At 35.8% G+C, this 14,960-nt stretch overlaps 1 protein-coding gene across 8 annotated transcripts in view; it reads right to left on the bottom strand.

Moving 5' to 3' along the window:
• KIAA1328 (KIAA1328 ortholog) overlaps nucleotides 1–14,960 on the bottom strand; it is a 479,088-nt gene that overhangs the window by 358,205 nt on the left and 105,923 nt on the right. For all 8 annotated transcript variants that reach the window (XM_044934675.2, XM_045164051.1, XM_025273267.3 and 5 more), the window contains one exon: nucleotides 11,583–11,698. In XM_044934675.2, coding sequence (XP_044790610.2) covers nucleotides 11,583–11,698 — 116 coding nt within the window. The remainder of the gene's footprint in view (nucleotides 1–11,582; nucleotides 11,699–14,960) is intronic.

Here is a 14,960-nt window from a genome sequence, read left to right as displayed (position 1 = left end):
TTTATCCAAGGTCATATATCTAGTTTAAAGGCAAAATGAAATCATGATTTCATGATTTTGGTGTTCTTTCCAAAATACTAGTGTTTTTGTTATGTCACATACTTAGATAACTCATATTTGAGACACCCAATTTCTAATTAACTAGACAGAAGTTTACAAAAGCATTTTTCACATAGATTTTTCACTTAAAAGCCATCTCAGATTTCTGTATAATACTATGTTAAGAAGATACTTATAAAGGCTGTGCTATCTCTAAATGATTATACCTACCATCACACTTAAACTTCCTCTTATTCCCTTTGCCTCTAGAGTGTTAAGCTACTCCCTGTGCTTTCAGTCTGGCACACTGATGCCTTGGGGTTATTATGTGAGACAGAGGTAGATAGTTGGCAGCTTTTCCTGGCACTCAACTAATAACTGTTCACTTCTATCAGCATATCGCTAGGCTCTCTTCTCAACTGTCAAACTTTCTCTAGTGCAAATTTCTCATTAGGATAATTCCTATTATTTATTTCTAACCTTCTTTTCTAATGGTTTCATCTCTTTCTTATATTCTCCTTTGATGTTGCCATTTTTCCTGTGTTTAACGGCCTTTGTGTAGATAAAGGTCTTTTAAAGGTATGGCAAAAAAATGACACACACATTATAACTACTATTTGAAAAACTGACCAACTAGAACACCAACTGGAAGATAAATCAGTATTATCTTTAGATATGTGCATTTTCTAGGTCATATTTATTTAGAAATTCAAGGACTGTGTAAGACTTTTGATAGGAAGGATTCTTTCTCCATTTTTCACCAGCCTGAGCATTCAGGAAAACAGCTGAATAGCCTGAGATTTCTCTATTAACAAAACATAATGAAATCAGGAGAAACTGACAATCCTTACCATCTTATCTATAAGGAGATCGATTTCAGATATTCAGTTAATTTCTTTATCATTACATGACTATACCATAACTAGATTTACTACATCTGAACAATTAAAGCACTGGGAATATAAAATCTTGGGCATAACAATAAAACTAAAAATGGAAATGCTATTGTGTAAGTCTCTACTGGAGGTGAGAATAATACCATCTGAATCATTTAATCATTTAACTATTCAAAAGTGAAGGTCACATTGAGGTTAAGAACACTAAGACAAATTTGCTATTGGTTAATAATAAAGCCATTCATCATATTCTTCAAATCTAAAGCAATTACAAGATGTGGTATGGCAAATGGATTTAGCTGAAGAGAGTACGTCAGAACAGTCCTTTAAAGAAGATGAGTAATGTAAAAGGCTAAAGGAAATAATGAACTCTCCCCAACAATAATAATTATGCAATTGATTTATAGAAACCCTATTTCTTCATGCAAGAACTGGTGAAACTTCCCAAAGTAATTTTAAATTATGCCAAACAGATTTAGTATCATTTATCCAGTACAGAACTAATACTAAAAAAAATTAAACAGAAATGTAGAAAACCAGTATTTTTGAATTTCAGTCTGCTTAGCTTATTTACACATGGTCATCAAAAACAAGTGAATACTTTAGCCACTCAGGCTACTTTAGAAGCCCCAAAGCACATCTATTTGAACTCCAGTGTCACTCACTACAAAGCAACACAGAAATCGCTCTGTGGAGGGGCTCAGGCTTCATATCTAGAGCCTTCAGCAAGTCAAAGAAATCAAAACCAAACCTGGAAAGTACAGCTGTTTTTATTGTAAAATGTTACACCACAGATATTAAAAGGATCTCAAACAGTAAGGTCAAAAACTCTTTAAAAGCAAATCTCATTAAAAAATACAAAATAATATTTTAAAAATTACTGTTCAAAGTGTATTAATACCCAACCAGGAGATTAAAAATAAGAGAAAATTATCAGAGAATGATATCTGAAAACATACCAATTATTTAGAAATTGAGTGTATCCTTCTACAGATACACCAAAAGGTTTTTTTTTTTTAATATATACACAGAATAAAAATACCAAAGAACTAGTTATGTCTGACTCTCTGCAACTGCATGGACTGTAGCCTGCCTGGCAGCCTACAGTACACTCCATGGAGTTCTCCAGGCAAGAATACTGGAGTAGGCTGCCATTTCTTTCTCCAGGGGATCTTCCCCACCAAGAGACTGGACCTGGGTCTGCTGCATTGCAGGTAGATTCTTTACCATCTGAACCACCAGGGAAGCCCCAAAATAAGAGAAAATTACCAGAGAACGACATCTGAAAACATACTAATCATTTAGAAATTTAGTGTACTCTTCAACGACACACCAAAAGGATTTTTCAACATATACATAGAATAAAAATACTGAAGAACTAAGGACATATTAAATACTATCTAAATCTGCCATGACAAAATACCACAGACTGGGTGAAATTTATTTTCTCATCATTCTAAAGGCTAGAAAATCCAATCAAGGTCCTATAGGATTTGGTTTCTGGTCACAGCTCCCTTCTGGTTTTCGGATGGCCACTGTGTCCGCACATGTGGGGGATGGGAAGAAGGGAGGGAGAGAGATCCCCTTCCTTCTTATAAGGCTAGAGTCCTGTTGGATTACAGCCCCATTCATATAGACATCATTTAACCTTAGTGAAGTGTTAGTAACTCAGCAGTGTTCCACTCTCTGCAAGTCCATGGACTGTAACTCACCAGGCTCCTCTGTCGATGGAATTCTTCAGCCAAGAATACTAGAGTGGCTTGCCATGCCCTCCTTCAGGGGATCATCTCAACTCAAGGATCGAACCTTGGTTTCCCGCATTGCAGGCTGATTCTTTACCATCTGAGCCACCAGAGAAGCCCTTAATCACCCTCTAAAAACCCATCTGCAGATGGCTCAATCAGGGGGTTAGGGCTTCAACATGTGTATTTTTAGAGGGTCACAAATCAGTCCATAGCAAATACAAAAATAACAAATACAAACATACATAAACAAATGAACCTTGATAAGCCCAAAATAGAGGGCAAGTGGCTGAAAAGCACAATCTCATATTTCAGTACTCCACGGCATATAAGCTTAACAGATAAATTTATCAAGATTTCTTTAAGATTTGTTTCATTTTCATAGGAAAAAAAACTAAAAATCAGAAAAGGTACTATGAGATGGAAAGCAGATCTTAATCATTTCCTAGCACATTTGTTTCAACATATAAATATACTTCACATTCTTTTCCAGCCTTAAAACAAACCAAAAAGCATTTTTTCAAATACAGATCCCCTTTGGCTAGACAGTATCTTTTCTTCTTCACGGCCTTCACTTTCTCTACTACTCAAGCCTAAAGCAACTGCAAATTAGCTTATTCTTCTAAAATGAAATTGAAATGCTCCTGCACTCAGTGACTGCAGTAGAGTCAGAAAGGGATAAAGTAGCTGGTCCAAGACTGACGTCAACGTTCTTATTCAAAATCCAGTACTGCTGAAAGAAATCACAGATGCCCAGGGAGCTGTAAGATGCATAAGTTAGGGCTGTTGGCATAGCTATGAACAGTTAAAGAGTTCTAAGAGTCAAATACTGCTAAAAATTTTTCAGAAAAAAAGTCCTAAAGTCTCAAAGAAAACTAGCAAAAGGAACAATGACAAAGAAATAGAAACAAACTTCAGTAAGCAGGGGAAAAAAAAAAAAAAAAACAAAAACAGTGAGCTTTTCCTATCTAGTATGTAGGCACTACACAAGAGAGTCATTAAATTGAAGGTCACATATATTACATGGCATCAGAAACAGAGGGCTTAAGTGTCAAAATTAAGAATACACATTTGATACTTTAGGCCATAAGAAGCCAAGGCAAGTTATTAAAAAGCCAAGTGATGTAATAAAAGTAGTCCTTAGGAAAGATTAATCTGGCAACTGTGATGAAATGAAGTCAATCAAAGGACAGCGGAAGATAATGAAGATGGGCAAAAGGATACTTCACAAGAATGCAGTGATGTGTCAGGGAAAACAGCAAAAGACAATCACACCTGCTTTATCCACATATACAATGTAATATTACTCAGCTATAAAAAGAACAAAATAATGCCAGTTGCAGCATCATGGATGAACCTAGAAATTCTCATACTGTGTGAAGTCAAACAAATATCATATGATATTGCTTATATGCAGAATCTTTAAAAAGGCTAGAAATGAACTTATCTACAAAACAAAAATAGAGTTACAGATGTAAAAAACAAACCTATGGTTATGGGGTGAGGTTGGGAGATGGGGTAGGGATAAACTGGAAGATTGGCACTGACATATACACACTGCTATGTACAGACAACAGGGACTTCCCTGGTGGTCCAGTGGTTAAGAATCTGCCTTGCAACACAGGGGATGCAGGCTCAATTCCCAGTCAGCGAGCTAGAACCCCACATGCTGCAGGGCGGCTGAACCCTTGCGCTGCAACTGCTGAGCCAGTGTGCTCTAGAGCCCATGTGCCACACCTGGAGAGCCTTTGCATTGCAACTGCTCAGCCCCTGCACCACAGCTCGAGTCTGTGCACCTGCAACAAAAGATCCCACATGGTGCAACCAATATCCCACTTGACGCAATTAAGACCTGATGCAGCCAAATAAATTGATATCTAAGAAAACAGATAACTACTAGGGAGCTACTATATAGCACAGGGAACTCAACTCAGTACTCTATAATGGCCTATATAGGAAAACAAGCTAAAAAAGAGTGGATAACAGATTCGATTTGTTATATACCTGACACTAACACAATCTGCCTATCAATTCTACCCTAACAAAAATTTTTTTTAAAAGACAGTGGGTTAAGAGTAATATTTCAGAGGGCAAATGATAAAGATTTGGTGACTGAATAGAAAAGCCAAAATACCAGTGAATCTCAAGAACATCTCACATATCTGGATTTCTGAATAATTAGGTTACACTCTAGTAAGTACTCCATCAACCCCCCTCCCCCATTTTTTAAAACCAACTTTGGATAAAAAGCACTGTAAAATATATTACAATTTTTTAAATAAAAATTTGCTTTAACTATAAAGCAGGCTAGAAAAGTAAGGCCTACTGATATTTGCATTGTTCACTGCTGCAGAAATAATTTGATATAAAGATATTTCCTGTCATTAAGATTTTACTCTTAACCCTGCAATGGGCTGTATCTTTATCTGTAAAAATAAGGAAAAGAGCATGAGATTCACCTATCTTAACCAGGTTATTGTGAAGATTAAAAAGTATAAGTTTCAGTAGTCTGTAAATAGAAAAGTGAAAGTGAAGTCGCTCAGTCGTGTCCAGTTCTTTACGACCCATTGGACTGTAGCCTGCCAGGCTTCTCTGTCCATGGGATTTTTCAGGCAAGAGTTGCCATACTGGAGTGGGTTGCCATTTCCTTCTCCAGGGGATCTTCCCAACCCAGGGATCAAACCTGGGTCTCCCACATTGCGGGCAGATCCTTTACCCTCTATGGGCTTCCACCAGGAAGCCCATACACAAATGTAAGACATCTTACTAACAGAAGTACTAGATGTACATAAAAAAGGTAATGGCATAAAAACAATTTGCCATTATTTTGATGCCTCAGAATCAGGCATCAAATTCATAACAGAATTATGAAAGTTAAGCAGTGTGCTGCATTTCATACAGGATGGTCTTGAGATACATCTAGGTGGGGAGAAGTTCTAGATTGCTGTACATTTTCAGTTTTCATATGGTTTTTAATAGTTTTAATAGCTAACTCTGTCAGCTTCAATATCCTTACTGTAGCTTTTTTCCCTACTTCTAATGTTCTGCTTTTAATGGACTTATAAACTAGATTCCAGACAATGAGTTTAATATTATATGTGTGATAGCCTCAAGAATTTTCATGTGAGAAAAGTGCATTATTTAGGGGACCAGAGCAGGAGTCCTTCTTTTTATTTTCATCTTGGATGAGTCCAGAAAAGTAATGTGTAAATATAACTCACTACCACAGAGTAACTTAAACTCTAAAGGGTTATTGAAATGAAGTATATGGATAAAATTTGATATAGTTTTTTATTTTCTGCAAACATTTATCACCAATTTCTCCCTTCAGTTAGCATTAATATCTAAGTATTTTTAAAAGAACAAAATAATATTCAAGAATAGCTCAGGCAACAGTAATACTAGTAATAACTAGTTCTTTCCTTAAGCATGCTTATTTCTTCTTAACACAATGGTAAAGGGTTATTTAATCTGTTATGATTTACAATGACAATATTATCCTGCTAATATACAATAATAATGGTTCAAAACCTGCTAAAGTTATACAGCATCACAGAGCAAATAAAACAGTCCCCCAAAGTACAACTTACACAGTATTAGAGATAGTTATTAGATTAATAAAGCAATATTGTCTAGGGCTTGCTAAATGGAATTAACTGACTTTATCTAAGTATACCAAATATATCCTATCACCATAATTCAATTTGTAAACATTAAAAAAAAAACCCAATATTTATTCAAAAGGCCAAAATTCATCAAAGCTGATAAGGTGTCTGGCAACATACTTTGCTATATTCATATGCCACAACCACACTGCCAGGCACCAAAATACCCTCTCCTCTGCCTATAGGCATCTTCACTAAGTTTACATTTTTAATTCTCCCCAAACTGTTTCTAAGACTGGAGAATCTCCTGCTTTTTCTTATGAAGGATCAGAAATTTTAATTAGAAAAAGACTAACCCTTCTTTTGAAGTTTATTTCCTTCCTCATGAAACTTATTTCTATTTATTATCCTATCCTGCTTACCCACCCAAGACCACTGCACCCAGATCTGTGACAGAACTTCCTACAGTATGGTTGTTATTCTTGGCAAAAGTCTATCAGATCGTGGTAGTCTGGCTCATGTAGCAGAGATGTATACAGTTAAATAGAAAGCTTTGAATACCTCTTAAATATTACTGTTATTCAAACAAATGATTCCTTTTTATATAATTAGATGAAATTCTTGTGAGTTTTCTCTAGGCTAATTTCAGCACAGATATACTAAGACCTTTGGCTCATTCTAAAACATTCCTCAAAAAGGTTAAGGCTGGTTCTTTTAAAACTCTTTCTTCCCAGAGCAAGGTTTCTAAAATGACCTCTGATATAGTGGGCTCAAGGATCTAAGCTCTAAGCACCTCTAAACCTCTTCAATTGACTAAAGTCTCAGTCCGAGAAATAATGGAACAGATCAGAAAGAAAAGAAAACAAACATTTCTGTCAGTCTGGTTTCTGGGAGAGCAAAGTAAAACCTGTTTGCCCTTGATAAGCACCTAACTAGTGTAAATGAGACAGAAAGATTTCCTCCTTCACAGAAACAGAAGACAAAGCACATCTATTTCACTCTCCTGAAAAAGCCAAAGTGTTAGTCGCTCAGTTGTGTCTGAGTCTCTGTGACCCCATGGACTGTAGCCCACCAGGCTCCTCTCTGTCCATGGAGTTCTTCAGGCAAAGATACGAAAGTGGGTAGCCGTTACCTTCTCCAGGGGATCTTCCTGACCCAGGACTGAACCCAGGTCTCCTGCATTGCAGGCAGACTGTTTACTCTCTGAGCCACCAGGGAAGTCCTTTCACTCTCCTACTGGGCCTCTAAGCAGCCTAAGCATCTGCTTAACCTAATTAAAACCATCAAAACCCCACTGAAGAAAGGAAGAGTTGAGAAACAGAGGAGCTAGTCAACTCATTCCTCATCTAAATTAATCATAGTAATAAGGAGAATTGCTATCTGTGTTTCAGTATTCCAAAGTAAGAAACACTGCTAGATTCTTTACACACATAAAGAACCTACCAAATTCAACAAGCCTACAAAAAAAGGCATTATTAGCTATCCATATATTATAGATGAAAAAACACTCAGAAAAGTTCAGTAGCTTTCCCAAGGTCAGACAGCTCATCATTACTAAAACAATTTTGACTCTAAAGCCCATTGTGCTTTCTTGTCTGTCATTTCCCTTGCTCTTTCAGTTAAGAGGGAAGTCAGCAAACATCAGACTTAACTTTCCTTCTGTAAGCTTTTGATACCATCCTGAGCTGAGACATATATTCTGGAATTACAATCAGCTCAAATATTAATCAACTTTTATAATGGCTACATCCTCTGTGTCTTACACTATTACATGCTAACATGTTTCAGAATTATTCCTATTGGACATATTATTCTGTCCCTTTCAGATTTACCTCCCCATTCATACACATTTAGTTAGGGAAAAATCTACTAAGTTCATCAGATTGCTAGACCTTGTAAATGGCACATTCATTTACATAGCTAATTTCTCAGGAAACAAGTTTTCTTTGTTCAAAGACTGAAAACTACTAAGAGTGTTTATGTTTTAGTAATAAATTCTCTAATTAGCATAAGAACAAATCCTTCAGAAGTTTGATCCAAATGCAAACATGTAAAATATCGTCACTCTTTTCTACTAAGGGACTGGTCTGGTTTCATATAATTAATCAATAAATCCTATTATTAGGACTTTTATAACAAAAGAACCCCATAAATTAGGATAACACATCATTAAAATGCCAAAAATCAGAATCCATATAGTTCCTCATGCAGAAACAGGCTTTAAAATAATTTGAAATTATCTCATTTCATGTATGTGAGTTTGAATCATTCATGTATGATAGGTAAATGTATCTGTAGTTAAAATTATATTGTTTTAAATTATATCCTTGTTTTATGTCTCTAAGTTTTACAGAGTTTTATGTACAGTAAAATCACCTATATTAACCTTTGACAGGTTTATACTGGTAAAGGAGATTCATACCTGAGCAATCCACTTGGGAAAAAAGACATGGATCTCACTGTTTTTTAATCATATCTTCCTTTCTCTTTTCTTTGACAAGTTCCACAAATACCACTTATCTTTAGGTGATTCAAAAAAATCTTAAACCAATTACACTAACTAAACTATTTTAATTTTTGAACATGGTCTAACATTTACTCCAATCTTCACTCACAATAATAATACTCAAGTCAAATCTTTTTATATCAAAATAGGTCTAACTATGATTCATGTCTAAGTCTTTGACTGTATTTTCCTTTACTTTTTAATTTTACAATTTAGATCAGAGTAAGCAAACTTTTCTGTAAAGGGTCAGACAGTAAATATTTCAGCCCACAAGATCTTTATTGCAACTGCACCACTTGCAGCTGCAGGGCAAGAACAGCCACGGAAGATACACAAGGGACGTGTGTGGCTGCACTGAGCTGGCACCGGGCAGATCTGTTCCAGGGCAGTGGGTTGACCTATGTGCTAAGAAACAAAGGAAATACTGTGTCACTACAATCAGCTGCTGCTGCTGCTGCGTCACTTCAGTCGTGTCCGACTCTGTGTGACCCCATAGACTGCAGCCCACCAGGCTTCCCGTCCCTGGGATTCTCCAGGCAAGAACACTGGAGTGGGTTGCCATGTCCTTCTCCAATGCATGCAAGGGAAAAGTGAAAGTGAAGTCGCTCAGTCGTGTCCGATGTATCTTAATATTCAGCCTGACAAAAGAAATTATTCTGTCCATAATCATGCTGAATGTCAACTGCTTCGATACTATATACAATTAATCTTGACCCAGAGAGTGCTAACTGTAATAGTCCACCGAAGTTGAACTGTGCTTTACCATATAGCCACACATTTGTTTTTGTTAGGCTAGCACCAGATAAACAAGGTCCCACTCTAACTGTAGCCAGGCTTTCTAAATTGTCTGCGACCTCTTTCATCTCTCATCTTATTTCTCAGCCCCAATTCCACTGCACACAATACTTTTTTTTCTTTTCTTCCCAGGAAGATCAAGGTATCAACACCTCCTCTGTATACAAAAAGTGATTTCAATCTCCCCTACTTCTGCTACCAGAGTTGAAGGCTGACTTCATTTCCAACCCGTTCCCTGCTGCCTCCCACTGTATAAATTGGATAAGCTGAATGCTCAATTTCTCAGCCTCCCTTGCAGATTAGCATGCCCACATGATAAAGTTCAGGACAATAAATATCTCATGAAAGACTGCTGGGTGGCAGCGTGGAGGGAAATGCCCTGACAAAAACTGCATGTGTTATAAAAACAAACAGGGAGTCACAACTACCAGAATGGCTTCCTTTCCTCTTTTTTTCTGCCTTAATGGAAACATAATAATTGAAATTGGAGCAACCATCCTGGAACCTGGAATCCCACAATCATTAGAAGAAACTAAGAGAACTCTATAGACCCATCACTGAAAACTTTAAGCCACTACAGCAACGCCAGTGGCCACTTATCTTCAGAACTGTTACGTGCCAAGTAACAGACCTGTAAAGCGAGCTTCCGTTACACATAAAAGCACTCCTGGTCTACCTTTTCTTGAAAGTGCTAGGGTCCTGAGTCACTACTCCTTTTGCAAAGTGAAAGATTAACTCTGGCTGAGCACAGTTGTAAATTCTGACTAAACAGTGCTGTTTCAATCAAGAGAAAAAAGCATCAAGATGAAAATCACCAAAGGGGGACTGCCTGAGAGTTGACAACCCAGGGCAATAGAGTCAATGAAAGGAGAGAAAAGAGAAGGCTCAAGATTACTCAAGTGCTAAAGAACAAATATAATTGGAAAAGTACTCCTTTGAACTTGGGGGCCCATAAAACTAACAAATGTCCTACTCCACAAATCAAATTGCAGAATTCTGATTATATTAATCTGCAATCACACATTCCCACTGTTTGAAAAATGCAAGTTCAGATCTCAATTTGAATAGTTACTTTTGTGCATTTTTCCCCAGTGAATTAATTTATCTTTATGCTTCTCTTTGCTTTGTTTTCACAAAGGTATAGTTACTGTCAATATGTGATCATTTTTTGACACTCAAAGTATCTTCAAAATAATTATTAAAGTCACAAAAATTACGATACTGACAATAAGAACAATGGTTCCTTCAGGACTTCACATACCCTGGCAGATTCAGGATCCTAACTTTAGGGACAATCACTTCTCTTTTTTGAAAATGTCAGTACAAAAACACCCAAAGATAAGCAATTCTACCCAGTCAAAACAATTTCAGCAATACACTTATTTCAACTCATATATCCCTTAAAGTACAATCCTTAAGTTAAAACTTCAGTTTTTACTTTATTTTCTCATGAATAACACAAGCATACATATTTACACTCACACACACCCCTCTAATTCTACACCCAATAGTTTCTCTTCCATGAAAAGTTTGGTGGTATTATGCTGCAGTATAAATATCTATCAATTACAACATCTATAAGCTACAATGGATTTTTTAAAATGATATTAGAGTAGAATGCCTTAGAACTGTCAAAGCTTTAGCCAGAAAGAATACCAAAGACAAAGATGTTTTGGGCTCAATTACAGTAGTGGAACAGAATTTAATAAAGTTCCAACACTACATTTTAATGCCCGAGTTTTCTCCTGTCTCTCTGAGTTGACAAGTATGTGCGCCACTGTAGAGCAGCGGCAGTGGGAACAGCTGGACGGCTGCGTCAAGCACCAAGGGAGCCACAGCACATGCTGCTAAGTGTCGTTCCAATTACCTCGAAATGGCAGCCCATGCAGATTTACACTAGGTTATAAATTAGAACAATTATTTCTCTGGAGTTCACGTTTTCTTCATGAAACAGTCAAACTTTCTGAACGTTAAAAAAGAGGACTTTCAAAAAGGATATCTTCCCTTTCTTTGATGATCAATTCATTCTGTTCTTCCAACTGCCTGATCTTCTTCTCAAATGATTCCTGCTCAGCTTTGAGTCTTTCTTCTGTCACTTCCTTTTCCTCACTTACTCTGAAAGAAACGAAATGCCCATGAGAACAAAATAAAATAGGTGCCGATAGCTGTGGTTTACCAAAACTAGATTTCTTCCAGAAGTATGTTGGTTTTTTCGGGGATACTTTATATCTTTAAAATTTCTTCTCAAATTAACCTTTCAGAAGGGACTCTTTCATGCCTTTGTAATAAAATATGTATGTGATTTTTACATTAAGAATTTTTGCAATGGTCAGAATTGTCTTAAATACAGAAAGTCCTATACTTTATGGGTTCCCAATTATGATCCATGACAGAAAAATATCTAATACAAAGATTTCACCTCTTCATTATCAAACAGGAACAATTTATATTGATTTAGATTTTTTCCCATACTTCTATTTAAATTCTAACAATAAAACAAACATATATATATATATCTCTCTCACTTAAATATTTCACTAAACATGCATGGGCAATTTTACTTTTTCCTGGTACTTATACCCTGCAATCCTCAGTAGCATATAAATGACTGGACTGGAATTTTTAAATGGAATTGACATAAAAAAGGTCTGCACATTGATTCTTAGTTCAAAAAGGATTATGAAGACACATGTAAACCTGTGGCGGATTCATTTTGATATTTGGCAAATCTAATACAGTTATGTAAAGTTTAAAAATAAAATAAAATTAAAAAAAAAAAAAAACCAATAAACAGAAGAAATATTGTAACAAATTCAATAAAGACTTAAACATTTTTAAAAAAAAAAAAAAAAAAAAAAAAAAAAAAAAAAAAAAAAAAAAACACTGACCAAAAATATGTATCTTTAATGCTTAATTCTGAAAAGCATCCCAACTTAAAACAAACAAACAAACAAAAAACCTAAACAATAACAACATTAAAACTTACCTTAACAAAGGACAACCTTAATTTTCATGGTACTCTGTGAACAGACATGTTGGTTCTGAATTTATGTTACTGGTAATTAATTCTCCAAAAAGAGTACAACATATTTTACCCTATAAGATCACACTGGGATATGTGTAGGTGAAATCCACAGGGAATCCATATCTTTTCTCTGAGCATCTAAATTTATTTCCTCCCACACCTGTATTCTAACAGAACAGTTTCTGAATAACATGGACTCTACAGCCTTTCTTTTGTTGCTAGATGGTGATAAGATCAATAAGATAACATAATGAAAATTAGAATTTTGAATGTTCAAGAGTCGACTGCATCTTTGAATTCATTTGTGTGAAAGTGCGTGGCATACAATGTTTAAAAAAAAAAAAAAGGCTTATCTTCTCTTGCTTATCATGACATTCAAATCATTTTCCCAACTCCTATAATTTACATGTAGCACAGTACTAGGTTCATGAATGGGACTCAGGACCTTCTTTCTAAGAGGATAATCTCTAGTACTGATACAATTACAAGGAATCCAGAAAACTAAACAAAGAGCAAATACATATATATAGAGAGGATTTATACTCTGGTTTCAGGTTATCCTGCCTCTCTTGTTACCATCTTTTTACAATGTCTTCCCTTTTCCTATCAGTATTCTCAACCACATCTACACTAACATGTTTGACAGTAATTTCCCACTGCCTCTAAGTTTTTTCTAAAATTGCCAAACATCTGAACCATTAATTAATTCTATCATCCAAATTATTCCTCCTCAATCTATCAACCAGTTTCTGAAATACCTTTGTAGGAAACTGTTCCAGATCAAATACACCCCTAAACTGTAAATCAGAAAACCACATATATATGGTGACTGTGGCAAAGCATGCTTATTTCTGAGTATCAATATTCCCCTTTGTAAGCACAAAAGGCTAGACTAGACAATTTTAAAAATTCTTTCAAAAAAAAATTCTTTCCAGCTTAAGTTTTATAATTTCTTTGACTATATTATAAATATACTGAAACTATATATGTCCTTAACAAACATGGAGGGCATTTGCAAAGAAATAAGAAAGAAGTCATCAAACATTTGGTTGGGTACAAGGCATATAATACTGTAATCTATGCAAAAGCCAAAGTCAGGCTGAAAGAGCAGTGTCAAAGGATAACAGACATTAGAAACTGTAAAACTGCAAAATTTAGCATGCTGCTGCTAAGTCACTTCAGTCGTGTCCGACTCTGTGTGACCCCATAGACGGCAGCCACCAGGCTCCCCTGTCCCTGAGATTCTCCAGGCAAGAACACTGGAGTGGGTTGCCATTTCCTTCTCCAATGCAGGAAAGTGAAAAGTGAAAGTGAAGTCGCTCAGTCGTGTCTGACTCTTAGTGACCCAATGGACTGCAGCCTACCAGGCTCCTCCATCCATGGGATTTTCCAGGCAAAGTACTGGAGTGGGGTGCCATTGCCAACAAAACAAGTGATGAATCTGTAGAATTATGTATAAAACAAAGATGAAATAGGTACTGCTACATATTGCAAGCTGAGAATAAATAAACACTCTCAAGTGAGAGAATAGGTGGGAAAATCTCTCCCTTTAGATTGGTAAGATCTTGAAGACAAGGCTGAAGAGGAAAATCTGTAAGTAGGTAAGAGAACATTTATTTTCATTTGCTTATTAAATAATATTAGCCAAATACCTAATATAGGAAAAAATAATCAAGTAACTTTACCCAGTTATGAGATATCCAAAAGGAACCTCACAACAGCCCACTGTCATTTCAATCCCATTCATAAAAGCCATAGAAATATGAGGAATGACCACAGATTTATTTCTTAAAGAAAGCAAGGCTTCAAGGTCATAAAAACAATAACAAAAAAGTCCACTATCGCATTGACCTAACATCAAAGTAAATTCACAAAGTATGTCTAGAGCCTGCTAGGTCAGAACATCTACCTCAACATTTACTTACTCCCTTTGTTGAACATAAAGAAAATCCATGAAAACTATAGGGATCATTAAGGGCGAAAAATGATTGTACATATATTCCATAATGGTATGATGAGCTTTCCCCAAAACTTAAAGTACTCTATCTAGAAAAACCATTCTTTTCTAAATTTAGTTTCCAGAGATGTTTGAAAATTTTGTTGCTACACTATTCAAACAGAGCTTTTTTAAAAAAATAAAATCTTTTCTCTTATGCACTATGATCAGACTACCCATTAGTGATTATTATGTTCTGGAAGGCTATAAAATTAACAAGCTGTGTTAAACACAAAAGGCAACACTTCTATAGGCCTATCTAAAGATATGCATGGCTTCTCTGTGGCCTATTAGCATAGTTAATAAGAGAAATTATATTAATACAGTCTTAAATGCTGAGAGCTTGCCAATAAAAC

This window comes from Bubalus bubalis, chromosome 22 (genome assembly GCF_019923935.1).
Source record: "Bubalus bubalis isolate 160015118507 breed Murrah chromosome 22, NDDB_SH_1, whole genome shotgun sequence".
NCBI classification, from domain to species: Eukaryota; Metazoa; Chordata; class Mammalia; order Artiodactyla; family Bovidae; genus Bubalus; species Bubalus bubalis.
The sequence above is the reverse complement of the archived record's forward strand: the minus strand, read 5'-3'. Positions and strand labels throughout refer to the sequence as shown.